The following is a 23,265-nucleotide window of genomic DNA, read 5'->3' as shown; positions in this document are numbered from 1 at the left end:
TTGTTCCTCCTGAATGCAGAGCTCCATCCATCTAAATTATGTCCTTACCTTTTTTAATTGGAATGAGTCATTTTCTTGTACAAGGCACAACTCCAGATAACATATCAACCAACATCAGTTTACACATGATTTTATCTCTCATAATAATGAGCTGCTGTGCACAGGGAAGGCTGATGCATAAAGCATTTCAAAACATCTTTTCTTAGGATGCAAACTGGAAACACTGAAACAGGCAGTTATTATTTATTAGTTGCACAGTGGTCACATCTAAGCACCCCAGTCATGGACCAGGAGATCATTGTGCTAGATACTGTAGAGATGCAGAGAGTTTATAGTTTGAAAAGAAAAGAGGCAGAGGATCAATGCTGCCTATTTCCTTCCCCAGAGTTTGTTCATCACGGGGGCACAGAAGGGAATTGGTGAGGATTTATTCACCAAGGCGCCCCCGGGGGTTACAAGAAACAATGGCCACAAGCTAGCAGAGAGCAGATTTAGACTGGGCATTAGGAAGAACTTCTTCACAGTTCGAGTGGCCAAGGTCTGGAATGGGCTCCCAAGGGAGGTGGTGCTCTCCCCTACCCTGGGGGTCTTCAAGAGGAGGTTAGACGAGTATCTAGCTGGGGTCATCTAGACCCAGCACTCTTTCCTGCTTATGCAGGGGGTCGGACTTGATGATCTATTGAGGTCCCTTCCGACCCTAACATCTATGAATCTATGAATCTATGAATAGCAGGAAAGAACACATTTTCGACTAAACGCAAAGCTCATATGCAAACTGGACCATTTGCAAGAAACCCATTTGCTAGAGATAGCTGCTATGTATGTCCCAGTCACTAAAGGAGGACATAAGTTAACATATGACCATCCATTCTGAATTTTAGGACTGTGTTCCATTATACTCAAAGGGTCCTTGAATTGGGAATTTTGTTCTGAATTTAGAAAACTGACCCATGGATAGATCAACCCCCTCTGTTCCAGCAAAGAAAAATCAACTTTCCTGCCTACAAGACATATGCCCATTTTGGAGACCCAATTTTGGGAGAAAGGGTGCAAGTGACATGGAAGTAATTACTGTAAACAAGTATTTGTTGTCATGCACAAGATCCTAATTATCCAGTGATCCATGACTACCAGATTTCCACTGATGGCCGCCTCCCTGACTAATTTCCTGACCAAAGATACAATTCTCCACATCAGAAACCATATCTGTGTCCCACATGGTCAGCCATGACTTGGAAAAACCCAAACTCTTGTCAAGATTTGTCTCTTCCCAGTCACTTCTGGGAATTGAAGCTGATATTCTGATATTTCTGATGGCCAAAGATACAGTCCTTTCTCAAATTACATATTACTCTGTGGCGTGTTCTTGAATAAAGACTTGATGTACAAAATCTTTTGTTCCCCTCCTAGTGTCCAACCCCATTTTAGCCATGGTCATCCATTTCCTTGTGGACTTGTCAAACTTCAGAGAAACTCATCTATCTCCATCACCATTGATTAATTCACTAAAATGTAATACTTCATCTCATGTCCCAGAGTTCACACAGCTGAGGAAATGGTCCAACTCTTTTTGATTCATGTCTTCAAACTTCACAGCCTACCATCTAGCATCACCATTAACCTAGGGCTAAAATTCACTTCTCTTTTGGGGGAGAATGTTTTAAACTTCTGAAAGCTAAAGCTGAGCAACATGCTTATTGTCCCAGACCAATGGACACACTGAATGAGTTAGGAAAATCCCCAAACAGTAACTGCGTCTCTGCTCCTTATTACTGAATGCGTCTATAATTCCAGCCACATATTGGTCCATTGCAGCCCTTTGTATGCCCACTATGAATTTAATATGTTTTCATTCATTTTTATCTGAGATCTCCCATATTCCCGAAGACAACAACCTTGCTCATTATCTACACCACGTCCAGCAAGGACTGAAAGAACATCCTAACTCCATCAAAACCGTGTAAAACATGACAGACCAACGCAGCCAGGAAGCCCTAGTTTCACTGCGTACAGTAAGGTATGGTTGTTAACACATAATCTTGAATCTACTCACTTCAAGCAAATTGGACCATAAATATCTGTACACTGACAATCCATTTCAGAGATGATCCGACCCTCCACCCCTTCCAATTACCACTCAAGGGCATAAATAATTTTATGTGTAAAAATTCTCAACTCCAAGCCAGTCCGGGGGAAGCTCATGTAACTATTCAACTGGGGAAGATGAAGGAAAGGGGACGGTTACACTGACTCACTGAGCTTGGGAACCTGCCAGCCGTACCTATATACCTGATCTGATCACAGAATCTCACCGGGCCGGTCCTGAGATTCAAGGCTCACAAACACCTGGAAGGTGTTCTTCAAAGAGGTGTAATGCAAGGGAATTGGACACTAGTATGCAAATTTAACCCTCCTTGACCTTGATGAGTCATTGCAGCATGTAATTACATATGAGTGAAGAACAAAGCATGTCTGCTCAATCTAGTGCCTACCTGAGCTGCTGTTTTTCATCTCGTCTGTTATGTGAAGTGTCTCATGATAAAATCCTTGTTCCTAACACCTGGTCTCTACAATGACAGGGCAGTTTCCTGGGACTCTTCACTCTGTCAGAGCTATGTAAATAAAGACTACATAAGACTTGGCACTTCTAATCTAAGAAGCTTTCCAAAGATGACTATGTCGAGTGGTTGAAGTTCTCTGAAAATTTTACGCTGTAATGACAAATGGACTTTTTCCTGGAATTTGAAATTTTCCCATTTGTTTGCTGGAAATAGAAAAAGTGTGCGTGTATGTGCGTGATCAGCTCTCATGCTTTTTCTGTTCAAAACCAGGCAAATTTTCACCAAAAAATAATGCAAATTCATTTCCTTTGATATTTTTTACATTATCTGTTGACATGTTCTAAATGCTCCAAGCCAGAGGTGTTGCTTTTATCTTACAGGTGGACACTAAACAGATCGAGTGGAAACAGAGAGAGGTGAAAGCCCAGATCCTTGGAGGTACTTTGGTACCTAACTCCCATCAAATTCAGTAGGAGTTAGGCTTCTAAATATCTTTGAGGATCTGAGCCAAAGTAACTTGCCCAAAATATTAGAGCACATCAGTGGCAGAGGAAAGAATAGAAAATCGAAGGAGCTGATTATCTCATTAGCTGCTCTCAAATAAACTCCAGAGGGAGTTGCATTCATATAATGGACAGCTGGGCCCTAGATATCTTGATTCTTAGCATGGTGCCTTCTCCCTCCAGCTATGAAAACTTAAGTAGCAATTTGGTGACAAAACAATATTATGTTTTTGGGAAACAGAAGATGGAGATTGTTGCAAAATCATGTAATCAACTAGAAAAAAAATCCTTACTTTCTAGAGCATGACTGCAGTGCCGCAGGGCTCTGTAGTTGCTGTGATGCCATATGTTAAGTGGGGGGCAGTGGTGGGGGGCATGGAGGATGGAGGGAGAGTTGCCCTGGAGAAGGCTGAGCAGCAGGTCAGGAAATCATAGGAAATCCAGGGAATTGTCTCTGTTGGATGGTATTCTACTGGTGCTTACTGTAGGCTTGGCCTTAGCATAGTCAACTAGGAGTGACAGCCTGATCCAGTTTTAGTTAAAGCAGTGCTATGCGATATATGGCTGCTCTTAGTTAAGTTTAAATCTAGCTTAGTTTAATTTATAAATTTGCAGGTGACAGCTAACCAAAGCATGCTTTCATGAAAATATCCATCAGCTTATCCAAACTTATGCAAGTTTTCACATAGACAAACCCTGAGCCTGACTACTCAAAATTTTTAGCAGCTATCACCATAAAAACCTGAGAGAACTATACCATTTCCCTTTGAAGTTCACCTTTAAGCACAAAGGCACAGCTGTAAGTAATTAGATTCCAAAGACATAATTACTTTATAATGCTCGTTTTGTAATTACATTCAGTGTCCCCAAATGCCCCCTTGCAATTTTAAATGGATACAGAAAACTTCCTCACTTCCTGTCCTTAATTGTTGGGCAGTGTAACTGTGCATGGTCTACACACTGTCATGTTCCACCCCAGAAATAGCTGCATTCCAGTAGTAAGGATACTTGATCTCTCTTTATGGTTCATGTTTCTTTTTGGTAGGAATGCAAAGAACTTTGGAGTCTTTCTAGGTGAACACACACAATAGAAATACTACAGTAATTATCCATAGCAGAGGGCAGTGCTTGGGTACATGTGGCCAGTCTGGGTGTGAACTAGCAAGGAGTTAAGCTTTCTCAACAAAGAGCCCTTCAAGACTGTCCCCGTGCAGAGAAGGGTTGGCAGCTGTGGCTCATTAGGCTGTGAGGAGGTGGAATTGTGTCATCTAATTGGGGGAAGTCATAAAACGGAAGCAGAGACCTGCAGAGTGGGACGCGAAGTGCTATGTTCCTGAGAAGAGCTGTTTTGGAGTTTCTTAACCCAACATGGACCAAAGGGAGTAGAGGGTCTGGGAACTGTTTGCCTGTTTTGTTTGAAAACAAAACTGAAGCTCCAGAAAGGTGGGAGGTCTTTTTCTTGTTCAGCCTTCCCTGAACCATTAGTAAAGGAGGCTTTTTTGGTGGGTCTTGAGCCTCCCTACATGATGCTGCCTTGTGGCTATTGGGCTTCACTTAGTTTTGTGGCTGCTTTCCTTTCCTTTGGAAGTGGCTGGACTAGTTGCCTTCCTGGAGCATGATGCTTTAAAGGGTCTTGGTTGTGATCCTCAGGGCTGGCTGATGGTCCTGGTAGGACTCAGCATATTTCCATGGAGAGAAGGTATCTCTTTTTCTCTGCATACAAGTGAATGCTTTCTCTCTGATGCTGCTTTCTCTGACCTGTCTATCATCCTTGTGAGTCTGGAGGCCTGGATTAGAGAAAATGAATGCTCCAGAGGTGCTCCTCCTAGCACTCGCCTCTTGTGCTGTGACCATCATCTTCAGCTATGTTTGCAACAATGACTGGTGGTGGCTGTGGCAGGTTATGTCCTGTGGTGCTGCAAAATGAGAGGTGAGGAAGCAGGCAGGAATGAGAAGGAATGGCACCTCTGGGCCTTTGCCTTGTTTTTAGCCAGTGGTGTAGCTCCTACCTGCTGTTTTGAATGCTGAGCCCTACCCTGAAAACCCCCAAGCCACCACAATTATCTCCCTCCTAAGCACCATCTCCTGAGCAGAAATGACTTGGATGTGCAACATTGGGAGCAAAATGGAAGGCTTTGTGGTTTTGGATGCATTTAAGGAGGAAGAAACCAGTCTGAGGAAAATAAAGCTTCATCTGCTCCAAGCGTGGCTCCTGCTGGTACTGGAATTGCATTGGAAAACTGATCCTTGCCCTCCTCCAAACTGAGAGGCTCCTGTCTTGGGTAAGTCTGCTGGGGTGAGGGGGTGCTTGGGACCACTTAAGCAATATATGCTGTTTAATTGCTATGGGTTGGGTATGTGCATGGGTGGTGTAAATGGGCAGGCCTCATCTCCTCAGTGGTGGGGAGGTTGCAGTGCACAGATGCCTTCTACCTGTCCTTAGATCAATACGCGTACAACCTACACCCTTCTACCTGACAAATAATTTAGCCAGTGGCTGAGGTACACTTGTGCTTCTGGGGTGAAATGCAGACAGTTTAATGGTATGCAGCAATGGCTTAGGGTAGGATTATGCAGTGGTGGTGGTTGGGTTACCAGGAAGTGCCATTCCTACTTCTGCGCTAGGGCATGCATATAACTGTAGCTATTCAAACCTGTGGCCCATCTCTGATTAAATCCTGCCTGCAGCTGGGCTCTTCCAGGGATGCTGCAGAAAACCTGAAGTGGAGAGTTCTTGAAATAACTTGCCCATGGGGAAGCTCTTCTCAAGCCCAGATAGTTTTCAGCTGACTGCCCTGAAGTACAGGTGTTCAAATCTTTCTGATGATACCTGTTTTGAACTTGGCGCTGGCTTGCTCAACCCTGCTCCTAGTGAAGCCAATAGACAGTTGCTCTCCTCAGTGGGAGTTGGGTTGGGTGCTTAGTGTTTTCGACCCAGCCACTCTCTAGATTCCCTGTTCTTGCAGAGTCCCAACCAGGTCGCTTGAACCATGAACACAACTGTACTGGTGCAGTTTTACATCTGCTTTCGGCTCTTTCTTGGACAGAGCAATCCATTTCCTAAGGGATGGAAATGGCCCTGAGGCTGGTAGCTACAAGCTGGAGACATTAGAGGAAGCATCAGGGCTGCAGTCTCCTGGTAGGGAGGGTAATGATGAGCTCAGGTGTTTGCCTTGCAGTGACCAAATAGCCAGGTGTTCCCCTGCAAGCCTTTTGAGAAGCCAGTGAACCGCAGACTCCCTGCTCAGAAAGTTAGAGGGAAGGCAAGACCAGAAAACCAGTTGGGTTTGTTACGGTTTCTTTGGCTCCTTTTAAGGGAGCAGCAGCCCAGAGCTGGCACCAACCCCTACAGAAGGGAGCAAGGTGGGAGACCTCCAGAGCCCAAACCTATATACACACCCTCCTCATCTGCAACTGGCACGTACTCAGCTGGTTGCACGCATACATTTTATTTGAACAAAACCAGTGCTGCATGCATTTGATTTGAGCCCAAATCTGACCTAAAAATACTTACATTCCTTCTCCTCCCCTACCCTAGCCGCGTGTGCATCTGGTTCCCTGCTTCCATGTGTCAACTTTGCTTCTGTAAAAAAAATTAAAAAAAAAAAAATGAAAACTGTTATCTCTTAAAAAAAAAAAAAAAAAGACCTAGATACCCACTGCCTAGCAAAGGCTGTTTTTTCTGTCTGAAACCATGATGATAGCAGCATATATGGGAGTGGGGGGGTGGGGGGGGGATGAATGGCCTTGCCTCTTTTTTTTCAGGTTTCTAACAAGTATTCCCTCTTTAATTATTACTTTTTTTTCCTCCCCCCACCCCCAGCCTGGTAGAGAAGACTTGCTCTGTCAGTCAAGTCGGTGACTGCTGTGGGAGGAGCTCCGCCGGAGGAGGCTGTGTGGCTGGGATGCTGAGACACCGAGGATGGAGCTGCAAGGAGCGTGCACACTAGCAAGGAGACGGGCGAGCAGAGGCGGCTGAAAGCAACTCCATCCCTGCCGACACCGAGAGGCCGGATTTGCAGCGGCAGCCCCCAAGTTCCTCGCCCCTTCTCCCCGCCAACTCCGAGGAATGAAAGCTTTCCACGCAGACCTGCTCCTGCTCTGCTTCTTCCTGCTCAGCCAAGGTAGGACCCAAGCCGTGACTCGGGAGTTGCGAAGTGGGCAGGTGCGAGCGGGGCTCGGGGCGGGGGACGCGCTGCGCTGCGCCGCGGGCAGGGCTCGGCTCCGCTCCGGCACCGCGGCTCCCGCAGCTCCGAGCCCGCGCGGCGCCTCCATCTGTTGATGAAACGAAGGGAAAACTTTGGCGAGCGGCAGCCCGGCCCGGCCCTGCTCCTGCCCCGGCGGTGCCCTCCTTGGGGCAGGCGCCGCGGCCGCGGGGAAGCCTGGCTCGTCCTCCGGCCGCCGCCTGGAGAAGTTTTGCAGCTGGGCTCCCGAGCCAGTCTTTCTTTCTTTTTTTAATCGAGGCTAATGCACTTTTTGAGCAGGCCGGGTGTGAAGAGCTCGGAGCAGCGTGAGCTACTTGACTTTACCTCTCCTGCAGGAGCCCTCGGGCTTGTGGCCTCGTCGCCCTGCCTTGCCACTGCCAGGTCCGCTCACGTTGCCCCGCTGCTTGGCACGCACGGGGAAATGTGGGGTCAGCAGCCCGGCGACTAGCCCAGGGGCTTTCGTGCCACTGATCTGGTCCCTTGTGTGGCGTCAGGAGAGGAGTGGAAATGTCGCTCTGGTCGTCGCCCACCCTGACCGCACGCTCCCGGTGTGGTGCGGTGGGGTCTGGTAGCAAGGCAGCCACGGTTGTTAGTGTGATGCAGGTGCTGTGCTGTCTGGTACAGGTAGCGCGCGGGGCATTCGTGCCTCGTTCTGGAGGGAGTTGAGGAGCCCCGCGGAGGTCCATTAGCCCGATCCATCAGTGGCTGCCACTCCACGGCAGTCTCTGGAGTTGCACTCACTTGTGCTACGCAGCAGTGAATTTGGCCCAAAGGCATATGTGAAAATCGGGCAAGCAGAACAGATTCTCCTGGGCCCATAATAAAGCATGTGAGTATCACATGCATGATGCAAGACTTCTGTTCGAACCCTGCAAGTGTCTTTAACCTGGGCACAGGTTTTGCTTGAGAAACGCAAATAGCTGCTGCCCTTCCAAGTAGGATCCTTGACCTTCTGGTGGGTTTGTCCTCGACTGACCCCAGACTTCTCTGAAGCACGTTGACTTTATGCAATACTGGGGAATAATGCCCATCAAAATCAGGCTTTTAGGAATGAGCTTACAGTGCCACTGACACTGCTGTTGTGCCATAGCCCAAGGTCAGGCTTTTCATGGGTTGTGCATCCTGGGGGCTTAGCGCACCTTGTTAGTCTGATCTGTATTTCCCCATGTGTCTTGGTTGGCGGGAGATCAGTTCAACTTGCCTGTGCTGGGATTTCCTGGTGTGAAGTGCAGCTCCTTTCTGAGGTGAGCCACTAACATGTTTCTGCTTCCCTGTACATCCTTCCAAAGCCTCTTAGTGGAATAATTTTCAGACACTCTTCAAAGCCAGATTTCAATCGGCTTCACATGTAAATGTCCAGTAACTAATCCACTGGGTTACGGTCCCAGCCCGCCCTGCTTCCCTGTACCTTCTGCATAAAGAGATATTACAAAATAATTAAGGGTGGCAATCTCTTCTGCAACTGATTCCTGTGCCTTTAAGGGGTCAGATCCAGCCTGGTGAGAACAAATTATCTTCCTGTAGCCTTTTTTGTTGTCTGATCCCCTGCAAACAAACCAAGAAGCCTGTTTTCTGGCTTTGAAAGCTGACGGCTCCCAACGTCTTTTGTGTGGAGTTTCTTTAGGTTTTTTGTTATTAGCGGTGGGTTTGTTTTTTTTTTCCTCCTTGGTATTGCTGCCTCTCTTCCCTAAGCTGTCAGGACCAAAGCAACTGGTGGAAGCCAGGGATAATGTCACAGTGCAATTTACCTCCTGCCAGGTAGAGATGCGTTTTGCCCCTTGGTGGGAAGCAAATTGACGCTGTCATCCACAAACCCTGCTCCCTTGCCTTGATTTTTATCTTGTCTATTCCTTTCCCCCTTTGCCTGGGAGAGGAGAGGTTGGAAGCAACAAATAGCAGCACTGAAGCCCTGTGCCATCTGGCAGATTAGAGCCAGGTTTAAGTCTGGTGAAGGTGCACTTCCAGCCTCGTTCTAACCTTGCCCCTCGGCGCAAGAGTGGAATTTTACTGCAGGAGCCCAAGGTGATGCTACCTGAAGTCTATTCAGGGCTGTTCCCGGGGAAGTATGGCCCTTTAGAGCAATACAGTCTGCAGCTTAGCTTTAAAACAGTGGTGTTGGCTAATTCCAGCATTGCATGCAGTTGCAGACCTGGGCATAGGGAAGGTGGCATGGTCGTTTGAGGAGAAGCAGGTATAAACATGTCCAATCTCATTATGAACTGGCCGAATTCTGCGGGGGGAGACTTGGCCCTATGTGGAGACAAGTCCGGGCCCTTGCTGGCGAGTGCTCCTTGTGTTCTCCTTGGTCTGTCTTGCTTGGCTCGCTGCATCTTTTTATGCCAGTCCTTCTGGAATTGATATCTTTTTCTCTCGAACATCTCCTTAACTTATGCCTATGCTACAAAATTCTTCCAGTACAGAATTCATCTGCGCACACATTATATATAGCATCCATGTAGCTCCTGGGATAGAGTTTGATCTCAGGCTTTCTGGTATAAGTCTGGCGTAATTAAATGGACTCTATTGATGTTACCTGGCTCTCTAGGATCAGAGAACTGCCCTCAGGCTCTGAAGTGCCCTGTATGCCTGTGAATCTCCCTCCGTATTGCTATTCTTAGGAGCAGGCAAACCCCAGGCTTGGTGGGAGTGGTGCAGGTTTCCCCTTTGATATCACTTTCCTGGCCTCTCTTTACAATTCAGCCAGAACCTTTTGCCAGAGGGATCCATGCTTATTAGCAGTGTCTGAATGTAAAGGTGGCTTGTCATCTGACCTCCGGGAGTGGCGAGGTTAAGCTGATGAGAGACGTCAAGCCAACTCCAGGCACATGGCAAGTAGCTGGGAGATAAATGGCATTACGGGGAGAGGGCAGGAATGAGCAGGTAACTGCCAAGGAAAGTGAACATCCTACTGAGTTGTATAACCAATAGCTTCATACATGGGCTGGTGACTCAACCAATTGCCTCTGCATGGCAGTGGGGGGAAAGGGACACAAATGGGCAGCTGGGTTCAGCAACAGACTGACCTTCCTCTCAAACATGTGCTTGTAAAACGTGGAAGAGGATCCAGAGAAGGGTCTCCTGGAGGACAAGCTCAGAGGACATGTGCTACAATTCTCACTTTTCATAATTCTTCCTGCCTTGCTGGGAGAGAGGCGGTTTTATTGGGGGAACTAGCTGGTATGGTTCCTGGTATTCCCCATGCAGGGCAAGGGAATTTTCTCCTGTGCTGAGGCTGTTCAGGGGAAGCAAAGGGAAATGGATGCATAGGATGTAGGGGAAGGGGGTGAATGAATGGGCTTTAGGACTTAACCAAAGGAAGCCTAGGAAGGGAATTATTTTTCAGCAGTCGCTAGCGGCGCAACAAGCAGTAACTACCTAAAAATGATTGAGGAAGGAAAAAAGCTTTAGGGCTTACCAGTAAGAAAGCACTTTGTACAGATGATGGGAAATCTTGCTGATTGAGGCATGCAGGTTTATCAATGCCATTGGAGTTCGAGGCTACACGGGAGAGAAATCAGCTACCAACTAGAGATGGAAAAGGACTGCCCTGTCGCTCAGTGCATGCCATCTCCAGGGGCCAATGCAGGATCACTGCCTCTGGTCTTTGCCCAGTCCATTCTTGTATGTTGGGGTTTGTACGAGATTTGTTTCTCCTTCAGTGAGGACCAAAGAAGTCTTTCCAAGCTAGATCTCTTCAACAAGCTGCTTTCAGTCATAAAAAGGGTCACTTGCGTCTTGTCCAGCCCTCTTTATTTTGAGGGAGAAAGGGAACTCACAGTACCGGCTCATGTCCCGAGGCTAAGGCTGCATCTGTAGCCAGCCTCCCTGTTCCAAGGTTATGCAGAGGTCTCTGGGCAGTGTACAGCGTGCAATCTGCTTTACACAATGCAGTACATCTCAAGCAGGTGTCAGTTACTTTTGTGCTGTCTTGGATGCCTCACTGTTTCTGTTTTTTAAAGGAACATTAGTCAGGATCAGCATATAGATACAAGATCCTGGCCTGTGTTACTTGCCCTTTGGATCAGTACCTTCCAACCACATATCGCAGCATGAACAATTCTGGGTTTCTATTTCCTCTTTACCCAGAAATAGATGGATCTGAAACCTGGTGAGAACCCATATCATATTGTTCATTTGTAAAGAGTGTTTTAAATGCAGTGCATTTTGTCATCCCTAATAAAGCAGGTTTACTTTGCATTCACCAGTGTGAACAGAAAATAGGTTATTGAGTTCTGGTTATTTTAGTTTTGTACCTTGCATTCAGGCTTTCATGGGCTAGCCCAGTGGTACCATAATCAAGTTTTAAAGACTGCAGGGCTGTATTTCTAAAACTATTACATTGGATGTTGACTTTATAGAAACCATGACTGGGGTTTTAGGTTGGATTTGAGAGCCTTGACCTAATGATGATTAGCATAGTTTCATCAAAGCTTGATGAAAGGACTTATCTGGCTCCCATTAATGGCAAGGAAGCTCTTGTCATTGACTTCAATGGGCCATGAATGAGGCCCTGAATCTGTAATGACACACGTGCAGGCTTGCTTATAAATCAGTATGTGATTAAATGAATTGGTTGCAAATCAGTCTGGAACTGATCTGTTGAGACTTAAGACAACTGATGAAACAGCAAGCCCTCAAAACAGCCTGTCCCAGCATGTTCAGTTTGTGGGGTTGAAAAGTCTCCTGCTGTTACCGAGAGATCACATTGGACCCATATGTGTTCTTCAGACTGCAGTATTAATCTTTGGCTCATCCAAAATTGCACAGGATTTTACCCCTTCAGTTGGAATTTAATGAAAGCTAAATCCTGAGCATTGCATTGTGTGCTGAGAATTGATTGCAGTCTGAGGAATGGTCATGGATCCATATTCAGACTCCTATACATCTCCAGAGTGTCTTGGATGGGAAGCGTGGACCAAAGAAATGTGTGCACAAAACTATGCTAACTGGAAATGGTGAAAACCCCGTGTATGGATCTTGTTAATAATGGGACCAGGTCAAGATGCCCATAGTTTGGGGAATTTTGGATCCAAGGCCTGGGTCCTGGACACTGGAGCTAAACAGTTATTAAAACTCACTAGGCCTTTCTAAATTATTTACCTGCTTGGACCTATGCTCAGGTATTTGTGTCTTCCTTGAGAGCTGCTGTGATAGTCACCCCCTAAAGCAAAGCAGAGAGTGCGGTCTTGAAGTTTACAGCTTAATCAGCTGTTATACGAGGCCTGAATCTGCCCTTCCTTACTGCAGTGTATTAATCAGTTGAAATTTAAAATGCACTTTCAATACACCTTTTAACAGTTGACTGTGCACTTCCTGGCTCTTTAAATGTTACAGGCTATAAGAGGGCGGTAGAATACTTTTGCAGCTAGATTCAGGCATTACCTTTGGGGATAAAATTGGATCTTCGTGTGTGTATTCAATGCCCCTACTTGCAGAGAAACTACAGCAACCTTACACTCTGTCTGCTGGAAGCTGTAGTGTTTTTGACATGAAGGCCATGTCTGTACCATCAAATAAACAGCACTAGAGGGCACCATGGAGAAGAATAGCCTGTCTGCTTGTGCACTATGTCCTGAAAGTTGATGCAAGTGCCAGGGTGGTGCCAGGACCCAGCAACAAGCAAGTTTATTAACACAAACCTGGCACTATTCTGAGCTGGCCTCATTACATCTGTGGTATTTCAGGGCATAACATGCATGGAGCAGGTGTGCTGTACTGTGGCACTCCCTTGTGTTGCCCAATGTGGTGGTGTAGACGTGTCATGGTTTTTCATGGTTTTTACTCATTTTCCTAAGAGCTGGGCCCTAAATGCCATTCATTAATCACTAATGCAGCCACTTCAGGTTCTTAACTCGGGTAATAGATGCCTCCATGTGCAAGTAATTAGAAGAGTATTTAATGGACTACACTTTTCAGATCTGAGCAGTGTGGTCCCATGATGGATAATTAACCCCTGCCTGGAAAGCTTGGGGGTTGGAGTTACTGTGGTAATTTTCTACGTAGTAAAAGGCAGATTCCTGTCCTGCTTAACTCCACTGGAATCAGCTTCACTAAACTATGGATAGATTTGGCCGTACAGACCCTAATGGCTTAAAGCGTATGTCCTGTAGGGCAAACCTCATTGACTAACCCTGTGTCCTAGTGTGGGGAAATACAAAAGCCCAGAGTTCAGTCTTGTGAACAGCTGTGCTTTGTTGTAAGAAGAGGATTTCCTCAAACCATCACTTCAGTGGCGGGGGGCAGGGGAAAGTTTAGTGAATTGGACCAAGATGGCTTTCTGCCCCAAAGCTGAAGATAAGCCTAGGTTATGAAAAGCCCTGGTCCCACATATCCACCCCTGCTGTTAAGGGCAGACAGCCTTCTGTTTCGCTTTGCTCAATGTTTCTGTACTACATTGAAAGATCTGAAATGAAGGGCCTCATTCTTCCCTTCACCCCCTTTTTCCAGTGGTGTAAATGAATATTCAATCTATATACTGCTAAGAGTCAGTAAATGTCAATATTGGATAAGTGTTTCCTTTATATCACTGCAATTTAGCATAAGCTGCTTGGAAGCAAATGTCTTCCATAAGCATGCGATGTTGACTGTGTACTTACTGAAACGTTACTATGAGGATTAAATAAATGTCAGCCCCACTTGGATGCTCAGTAACAAGTTAAGACAGCTGAACTCACATAACGGCTATCACGGCGAGTATGGCTGGGGGGGTTTGCTGCTAGTAACTAGCCGTTGTGGGATGAGAGGATCCAGAAATAGAAGAAGGCAGTACAAATCTAGGATTGGCTTAGGAAACTGTTCCCTTGGCAGTCCAGCAGGCTCTGGAGTGTGCCATGTCCAAGGTACTTCAATAGGAGGCCGGAGGGAAGATGTTTAATCTTGCTCTGAAAATGGCATTTTCTCACCCCCTCAGATCGGGATGCTTGCCCTGCAGGAGCAATCTTGACACACTTCCACTTCTCCACCAGAAAGATGAAAACGTTAGCTCTGATCAAAAATATGCTGCCAAAAGTATTCCTCCATGAAGTTCCTGCCTCTCTCAGTGGAGAGGGGCTGGGCATCAGTGTGTCATGTTTGGACTTAAATTATGGCCCCAGGATATCCTCTCCTTGTAGACCATGGAACAAGCTCATCAGCTCCAAGCTCGTACTGATGGCTTAAGTGCATGCTGGCTGGTTTATTGTATTTACAGTCTCCCAAGGAAGATTGGCTTTGGTCCACTGCACTGTCACTGGCACAGCTGGTGTCACTGTGCAGAGTCATGGTCCTAATGGGAGAAATTGCGTGAATAACCTGATGCTTTATGACTAAAGATGGTGATGAAGAGCATGTGGGGAGAGTATTAGAAAGCCATAAAGCAAACTAAGAATGGAGCCCGGTTAAGAGTAGGAGACCAGGTGGCTGACTTGCTGTGAAGAGATTGTCTTGTAAAAGGGCATTGGGAAGGGAATGGTGCAGAAGAGCCCTGAGGTGCAGGGGAAGTGGGTGGTGAGAGGGTCACAAATCACTTGCGATTTGCCTTTGGGCAGGAATAATCTGTCTCTACAGCTCTCAGGTGAGTGCTCATAAGGCTCGTCTCTGACACCACCTGATTTCAATGAAATCCACCCCACTGAGCTTGGGATATGATGGCTGTTTTCTTCAACAGTTTAGCTGAGGCTGCAATGGGTCCAAGAACAGCTCATTTGTCCACTAAATCAAACATCCTGACCCTTGCAGAATGTCCCCTTCCAGCTCCAGGAATGCACCTTGTCTAGCCTGTGAAGTTTTGAAGTGAAGTAGGGAACAGTCTCATTTCCCGAGTCCTGCAGAGGCTGGTTTATGGCTGAAAGCACAAAGCCTGATTAAACCTGGAGCAGCTTTAGCAGCTACAGCATTTTATGATCTCATCTACTCCTGTGGCTTTGCCGGGTAAACAGGGCTTTGCCTGGTATTCTAATCTTTCACCTGCATAAATTAGGAATTGCTTGACTGGAATCGGCGGTTATGGGGAAAGTAGTGCGCAGAGATGAGGTTTGGGCCGTGCACTGTTTTGTATATGGTTAACAAGTTATAGAAGTCCTGTGCTGGGCTCTGGATCTAGACTTTCTAAAAGCTGCTAAGTTGTAAGGCTTGCTTTCTGGCTTTTCTTTGTCATGTTACCTGGGTGAAGCTGGCCCCTGCTGGCAAAGCTTGCACGCACACTGGAAGAGCAATGAGTTCCACTGAATGAGCCACAGCTGTTTGAACAAAAGCTCCTCTTGGCCATGCGGGTGTGTCAGGAGGGCTGAGGGATCTGGCATATCTTCTGTGAGGAGGAGATTCTAATAACAGGCCAATAAATCAAGATGTTACTTGATGGGCACAGGAAGCCCAAGCCCCTACTCTAAGCTACCCCCACAGGAGGAACTCCTTGGTGTACCGTACTTTGCATCTCCATCTGCTGTTTAGAAGAGATGGCACTGCCCACTACATCTTGGTCAGTTTGTAGCCAGTCATGTCATCTTTAAACTGCAGGGGTTGGGGGAGGGGGGGGATCAATCCCCGTGCCAGGCTGGGGACTGCTCTCAACATGTTTTCATTCCCAAATGCAAAACTTATTCTGTTTCCAGCTGGAAAGGAGCTGACTACAGCCCTTGTTCCCAGCTGCACAAAAATAACCACAGACAAAATCATTACAAGTCAGATGAGACCCATCATCTAATGCGTCTTTCTTCCCACCTCTGGCCCATGTGAAATTACATTCAGGTGGGCATTTTAGTGTCTCTGTCCACTGCAGCCCCAGCTGCCTTGAGCACATCATCTCCATTGGGGTCCTGCTGGTCCCTGCCTGCCATCAGGGAAATCGCAGCAGATTCAGATAATTGAGGGTTTGGTCTAACTAACCTAAGCTTGCACTTATGATGTTGTGGGGCTGGCCAGTAGACATGTGGAGTATCTTAACTCAAACTACTTCCAGGAGCATGTGGGGAGGGATACCCATGGATTTTGGCTATTAAACCAGGTCATTTAAAAGAATCTGAGGCTGCTCTATCACTTTTTATTGCAGCCTGGTGGTGGCAGCAGCAGCGCTTGCATGGAGTAAAAGGATATGTTCAGATGTGCCAGCAAAGGGCTCCCTATGTGAGGTTTAGTCGGACTCTCCTGGGTCTGTTTGGGCTACTGGCTGGCTCACCAGCGGATAGCAGCTCTGCTGGGAGCCCAAGAGGGCAGTACTTGAGTCTTAGGGTTGAATCCCAGCTCTGTACTTGTGGGGAAAGAGTGGGATTTAGAGGGAGACACGACAGATGTGGGAAGGGATCTGTGGTCCCCACCTTGTAAAGGAATGGGCTGCTTGCCGGCAGGGAGTTATGTGGGATGTCCATGGCTGGGCTCTGCTCCCTGTGAGTTAAGATTAACACTGATCTGCTGCTGTTACAACCTGGGCACAGACTCCAGTGCAATGCCAACTGGCAGGGAAAAGGACAAGCGAAACATTGCTCTGGGAGAGGGGAGGGTGCGATGCAGCAGGTGAGCCCGTGGCATTGTTGAATAAAGAGAAGGGGGGGGGAACCATGAGTCAAACAATACTGTTCCTAGAATACCAATTCTTGGTGACTAATGATGAATGTGCCTGAGTCTCCCAGTGAAAGGGAGGAGGTGCTGCACGGGCAGCGTGTGTCAGAGGGAGTGCTGTAACCTTCAGCTTCTCAAAAAAAGAAAAAAAAAAGAAAAAGCAAAAAAAAAAAAAAAAAAAAGCAGCACTGCTGGTCAGTGGTGCCTGCTGGGGTGTTGTTTTTCTTTCTCCTTCATGAGCTAATCCCAGAGTGTGATTTAATGCTTCTCCGCTGTGCTCCTGGCTGTGTCTTTAATAAGCTGGGAGCAGCTAGTCCAGTCTTTTCGCTCGCTCTCTTTCTCTCTTCCCCTTTTACATGCTGAAAAAACAGAACAAACAGATGCTAAAATTAGGCTTGGTTGTTCACAGCATTTTGTCCTCCTGATCGTGAAGTCTGTCACTGCTGCTGCTTATTTTGGTCTATGGACAGGGGGAGTTTTTGGATAATAAAGCTGTGCATGTTTTGAAATGAGCTCACTTAAATTTGAAGCAGAGATGCCTGCACCCTATTGGCAGATTGCATTTTTTTTTTTAGAGGGGAAAAATTTCATGCATTTTTTTTTTTTTTTTTTTTTTTTTTTCTTAACAGTGCCCGCAAGCTCAAATTCCTCTGTTCGCTCTCCTGGAGGAGGCAGTGCAGACTTCCTTGGCTGGTGCACCACAGTCAGTGGGATGCAGAGGGAAGTCCAGTCTTATCTGTCTCCTAAGCTTGTTTTACTTTCTAGGCCAGGGGCTGGCAATGTTTTTTTGGGCAGAGTGCCAAAAACACCCACAACCTCAACTTGTAAGAAGTTGGCATGCCAGGGGCAGACAGCAGGGCAGCTGAGAGGGGCCTGCTCCTTGTTGGGGCAGCGCAGCCCCAGTCTCTTCCCTGAGTGCCAAGCAAGCAAAATGCTTTCACTTGCCACGGTCTGGCACATGTGCCGGGGGTTGCCTACCCCTCCTGTAGGACCTGATTCTGCCTGGGCATTGACAGTAGGCATGGCACACCACTGACTTCAATGAGACCTTTCACAGTGCATAAAGAAAGCACAGGCATATTGCTCTGGGATGGGGCCTTGCTTCTCTGCAGAGATGATGGGCAAAGAGGCTAATCAAGAAGGTAGATAGATGCATCTGGCTCTTCACAAGCTCTTCGATGAAGCAGTGCATTGACCCAGCGACTTTGGTCCATGAGCAAAGTGAATTTCACCCCCTGATGTCAGTGCTCCATCTATGCGTTTCTCTTTCTTGCAAATACTGAAAACGAGCCCCTAATAAGGCTGGGTGTGTTGCCTGTAGACCTTTTGAAAAATGCAAGTTCCCCTCCAGTTAGAGAGATTGCACCATTATTGGCAGTACTATGTCAGAAATATGGATATCCTGTGCTTAAAGAGGAGCGGTGGGGGGAACTTTCCAAAAGATCAGAAGTGTCCTTTCTGTCAAGCCTATAATAGTAAAAATGTCGTAAGGTGATAGATTTCTGCAGTGATGAATAACCGCGGTATTGTTGGACTGGATGCGAGTTAGGCTTGCAGGGTTACAAAACCCCCCTATCTGATTTTTTCTTTTCTTTTCTTTTTTTTCTTTTCCTTCTGTAAGCATCTATCTCCCGTGCCAGAAATCATTTGTGAAGATTCCTCTTGCTCTGGTCATGCTTCAAATGATAATATTGGTTTAAGATATACACTCATGATAAACTAGGAAACACGGTGTCCTTTGAAATCTTCAAAGCCCCTTTAGATCAAATCGTTTGGCTGGAAAGGGAAATAGTATGCCGCCCAGATCCCTGTGCTGCAGGTGCAGAGTTCCTCCCAAAGTCTCCTCTCTAACTCGCCCTCTGCACCTTCTTCAGCTGGAGGCTCCGATTGTATCAAGGTGATGGTGCTCCCACGTTTGCTCTGCATCTGTGCTGTGCCTTGTACCACTTTTGATTTCCCAAACATGTAGACTTTGTGAGTTGTTTTGATTCTTTCAAAGAATAAATTGGGGGTGGTGGGGAGGGAAGCCACACAAACAACATAGATTTGGAGGAAGGGAAAGAGAAGCGTAACAAACATAGTTAACTAGCCTCATGCATAACAAAGATGTGCTTTGGTGCTGCGATCGCATGGCAAATATAGCCTTTCCATCACCTGACTACACCGGCAGTAGACCCCTCCCGATGGCTCTCTTTTTCCCCCAGCCATTCCTGGAACCTCCCCAAATGGAAGGCAAAGTCCCATTGAGCTGTGACCCTGGATGGGAAACGGCTCAACAAAGCTGGTCAGAGAATGGAGTTTCTACCTCCAGGGAAATTTCAGTGTTCTGAAGTTTCCTTTCATCCTAAATTTTCCCCCAAAGCTAAAATTTCTAGCAGAACAGAAAAAAAAAAAAGATGATTTGGAAATATCAAAATGACCCTGAGGAAGACTTGGATGTTGCAACCTTAAAATTCAGTTAGGAGAGGGGGGTTGTATAAATCGGATCTGCATCCCTGCCACCTAGTGGGCACGGTCAGGGCTGATCAACTGGGTATGTCTCTGTCTGTGCCGCCTGTACAGGGCACCCTGGATGCACTCGCTCCCCACTGCTCCATTTCCGCAAGCTCCAAACTCCACAGGTAGTTTAGAAGATGTAGCGTGGTCCTCGGCCTATGCCTCAGATCAGCTCTGACAGACTGAGCACAGCTCTAGATGTGCTCAGGGTTTTGCTAAATCAGTGCTACCTAATTTTGCAGCTGCAGTAGGTACTGCGAAAAAACTTTGTACTCCTGGCCTTTCCACAAAGGCAGCATAAATCTAATCTTGTACCATCACCTAAAGGAGTTCAAGAGGTGGGGCTCTGCAATATGTTGTGTTGCTGCCACAAACATGTAGGTGTGACATCGGAGTGATGCCACAGTGCCCCTGGCTAGCCCCAAGTTTGTTGCAATGTATTAATTCTTTTGCCAGATTAATCTGGTCTGTAACTGATCTATATTTCGGCAAATCTTCTTGCAACAGATTTAATGCAATACAGCTTTATTCTTTGACACGCAGTGAATCTCCATCTGTTGCTGTGCACTTTTTGTGCCTGGACAGCAAGTGAAGCTGGGTGTCTGCATCTCCCCTGCTTTCTGTTCTTTACGAGAAACCTTAATCCACTCTTAATTATTGGGAAATTCAAAAGATTAAAAAGGCATTGGTAAGATTCATTTGGCCCCAACGCTTTGAGCAGGTAAAGAGAGGTCCTGGGAGGCAATTGAATAGATTGATGGGCAGTAATGTGTGTAATAGTAATTTTTGCCTTGTGTTTTCAATAAAATGATTGACGACAAAAGAGGCCGGAGCCCCCATGTGGAGGCCGAGAGTTGCAGTTAAACACAGAGACTTCTTAACTTAATGAGACCGTGTAATAAAAATGAAGCATAATGAGCAAAGTATAATAGTACTATTACGCTTATGACTTCACCACACTGGCTGCGGCGGGCTGAGCAGGCAGTACATGAATGTGCTGGGGAGACGGCTCGTCAGGAAGAGAGGCTCTGCTAGCTCTACGGTGCACCTGGGGGACTGACAGGTAAAGAGCACATGTGCTTTGCTACCTAGGAGCCCTGGTCTGAGGCTTAAGTGATCCAGAGGTCACCTGCTCCACCGTGACATCACGTGTGACCTTGGGCCAGTTGTTTAGCCTTCTTGGGTTCAGCTTTCCTGTAACAATATTGTTACCTTTCACAGATATCATGAGGGTATATTGTGGTGCTTTTGGATAGCACGGTAACCCAGGGCTATTTGAAGTACCTTGGATAGTAGATGGATCTCTTGGCGGAGAGGGTGCGAATAGCAGCATTGTACACTACCTGGAAAGTGAGTGGTGTTCGGTTTGCCCTCTTGACATTAAGGGCAAGTTTCAGACTCCGGATCTTCTGGGGGTTGGAGTGGATTAGCAGCCGCAGAACAGTTCTCTACCAGTATCTGTTAAATGCTGTTAGTTAAACTTCAGTGGCTTCTAATCTAATAATGAAAGGGAAGAGAAATGAGCACTCTCAGTGATGCATGCCCCTCACGGTAAGAACTAATTGAAAACAGATATTTACTTAAAATGAAAGTGCGGTACAATGAATGATGAGATGAGCATTTCACACTTACAGGCGTAAGTGGGGAGTGCCTCTCATCCCCTCCCCACGTGCTTTGCAGACCTGTGGGGCCAGACTATCAAGTGCTGTGCACCTGTAATTGGGGTCAGTTGACTGTCAAAATGTCCTCTGTCCAACATGCTGAGTTCAGCTTTGCTACCTTCCTGAGAAACCTCTGGCTCTTGATATCTGGTCTCTTCAGTACGTGCTGAACTCAAGTGGAAATCTGGCACAGTGAGAAGCAAGCCTTATCTTCATTTTTGAGATGGGGGCGGAAACCGAGGCATGGTTGCCTTTTAAAGTCTTGCAGGAACTTGGGGACAAACTTAAGAGAAGACCCCCTGAATCCTGGAAAGCCTCCAGAGGTACCTAGAGCCCCGAGCTAGCTGAACATGGGATGCATTTGGGTTTTCTGGTGAACTTGGGACTAGATTTTGTGAAGAATCCTCCAACCTCCCCTGATGCTCTTCCGTTATGTAGCCCTCGAGCCTTGAGGTCTCTCTCTTGTCTACGGAGGTTAGGTCTTAGCAGCTGCCCATTCCACTTCAGCTGTGTTTAACCAGATGCATCAATCCCTACTTCTTGGCTCTTGGTCCCATCCCATACACTTTGCCTCAGGGGAGCTGCCCACCTCTGATACAATGATTTTTTTCCCTTCACACTTCAATATATGTACCTGCAGGGGACCCGCATGAGGAACAGGTTTGTGTGGCATTTCTTTGCCCTGGTGCCCTCCATGAGGAGCTGGCACTACCTTGCGGACTTCCTTCTTCCCCTAGGGTAAAACATGATGCCTCTGATACCCTCAGCTTTTCCTCTAACTGGGTGCAGTGGCCCAAATGTAGTGGAAAGTGGGATGTTCTGAAAATATTAAAGTGCTTTTAGGTAGGAGCATCTCCTGTGGTCTGGGCACCCACATCTGGGGAGTGTCAATCCACATGTCCCACAAGCCTGCTTACGACTTATTCCAACCTCTGTCCCATCTCTCTGCAGCAGACCGCTCTTGCTCGTCTCACAAAGCAGCTTATGCAGTCCCTGCTTCATAGTCCTCTACCCACCCCCATTCTTCCTTGCAGTAGAAGCCATCCTTCACCCCTCCCTGGCAGATCTAGGCTGCCTGCCTTCATCTTTGTCCATCCCCAACAGCCTCCTAAGAGAGATACGGCACCTCCAAGACGATTTCTCGCCAAAACTCGCTGCTGTGTGACTAGTGTCCAACAAAGGTTACGCTGCTGAGTCTTGCGAACAAAAGTTCTTCGTACAGTCATCCTCGACTGGATGCAGTCCGACCTTAATCCCATTATGCAGAGCTCCCATTTGTTTCTTCCTATGGGTGTATTTGTATATATTTGCATTTTGGTGTCTGATCATATGCATAGAATTCAAATTGAAATGGGTCCTTGAATAGATTTGCATGTCAATTATCTGTTTTTATTTATTTATTTGGAGGTTTCCCAGGCTGGCAGCTATGCCCTGGAAAGAGCACGTGTAACCCACTTGGTGAATGCATGAAGGCTATAGTTGTTGTGCGCAAGCTGTAGCAGCTAGGTACTTTTTGCTTTGAATATTTGGTTAAAATCCTGCAGTCAGGTTGGTGGCCATCACCAGGGATCCTGGTTTTCTCTGACTTAAAATTAAAAAACACCAAAACAACCAATTCTTGGTTTAAAAAAAAAAAACAACGTAACCCCAAATCCACACTTTTTTTTTCTGTGATTTATTAAAAAAAATAAAAAATGAAACACCACTACATATAGTTGTTTTATTTTAATCACAGAAAAATGTGGATTGGTTAGAAAAAAGTAACCCTAAAAAATTTTAGGGTTGTTTTTTTTTTTTTTTTTAATTGGAGAAAACCAGGATCCCTGGCCATCACATACATGCTCTCCCACCACTGCTTGTTGTAGATAGTAAGGCAAGAGGAGTATGTTGGATTATGCTGGACTGTGGGCAGGGCCAGAGAGGTGCCTTTCCTTCCCAATTCCTTAATAAATGAGAGATGATCACAAGGAATTGCTTCACAAGGAATATTACGATGGGTCTGGGCTACAGAATGACTCTGGACCCAAATCTATCTTCTGAATTCCCTTCTACCTAGTACACTGCTTCTCAACCTTGTTAGACTCGAGGCATTCCTCAGACAATGCCAGTTCTTAATTCTCACTTGTTTTTTAACTACAGAAAAATAATACAGAACATTCTCTGTTGCAAAGAACTCACAGACCACAATGTGGCAGAATAGTTTTAACACTGATTCCCATTTGAAAACCGAATTTATGTTTTAATAAATTGCGGCGCACTGGTTGAGCGCCACTGATCAAGCGTGTGGGATTTGATGCTTTTTGCAGTG

General features: G+C 46.5%; 1 protein-coding gene across 3 annotated transcripts in view; it reads left to right on the top strand.

Moving 5' to 3' along the window:
• The first annotated feature begins 3,922 nt into the window (after positions 1-3,922).
• KIRREL3 (kirre like nephrin family adhesion molecule 3) overlaps positions 3,923-23,265 on the top strand; it is an 833,106-nt gene continuing 813,763 nt past the window's right edge. Inside the window, exons 1-2 of one of the 3 annotated variants that reach the window (XM_059720056.1) lie at positions 3,923-5,346; positions 6,888-7,188. In XM_059720056.1, the coding sequence (XP_059576039.1) occupies positions 7,134-7,188 (55 nt within the window). In that variant the 5' untranslated portion in view covers positions 3,923-5,346; positions 6,888-7,133. The remainder of the gene's footprint in view (positions 5,347-6,887; positions 7,189-23,265) is intronic. The other 2 variants (XM_019490185.2, XM_019490184.2) reach the window with 2 other exon arrangements.

The sequence above is a fragment of the Alligator mississippiensis genome, chromosome 16 (assembly GCF_030867095.1).
Source record: "Alligator mississippiensis isolate rAllMis1 chromosome 16, rAllMis1, whole genome shotgun sequence".
Taxonomy (NCBI): Eukaryota; Metazoa; Chordata; order Crocodylia; family Alligatoridae; genus Alligator; species Alligator mississippiensis.
Note: the sequence above shows the minus strand (reverse complement) of the source record. Positions and strands in the feature narration are given on the sequence as shown.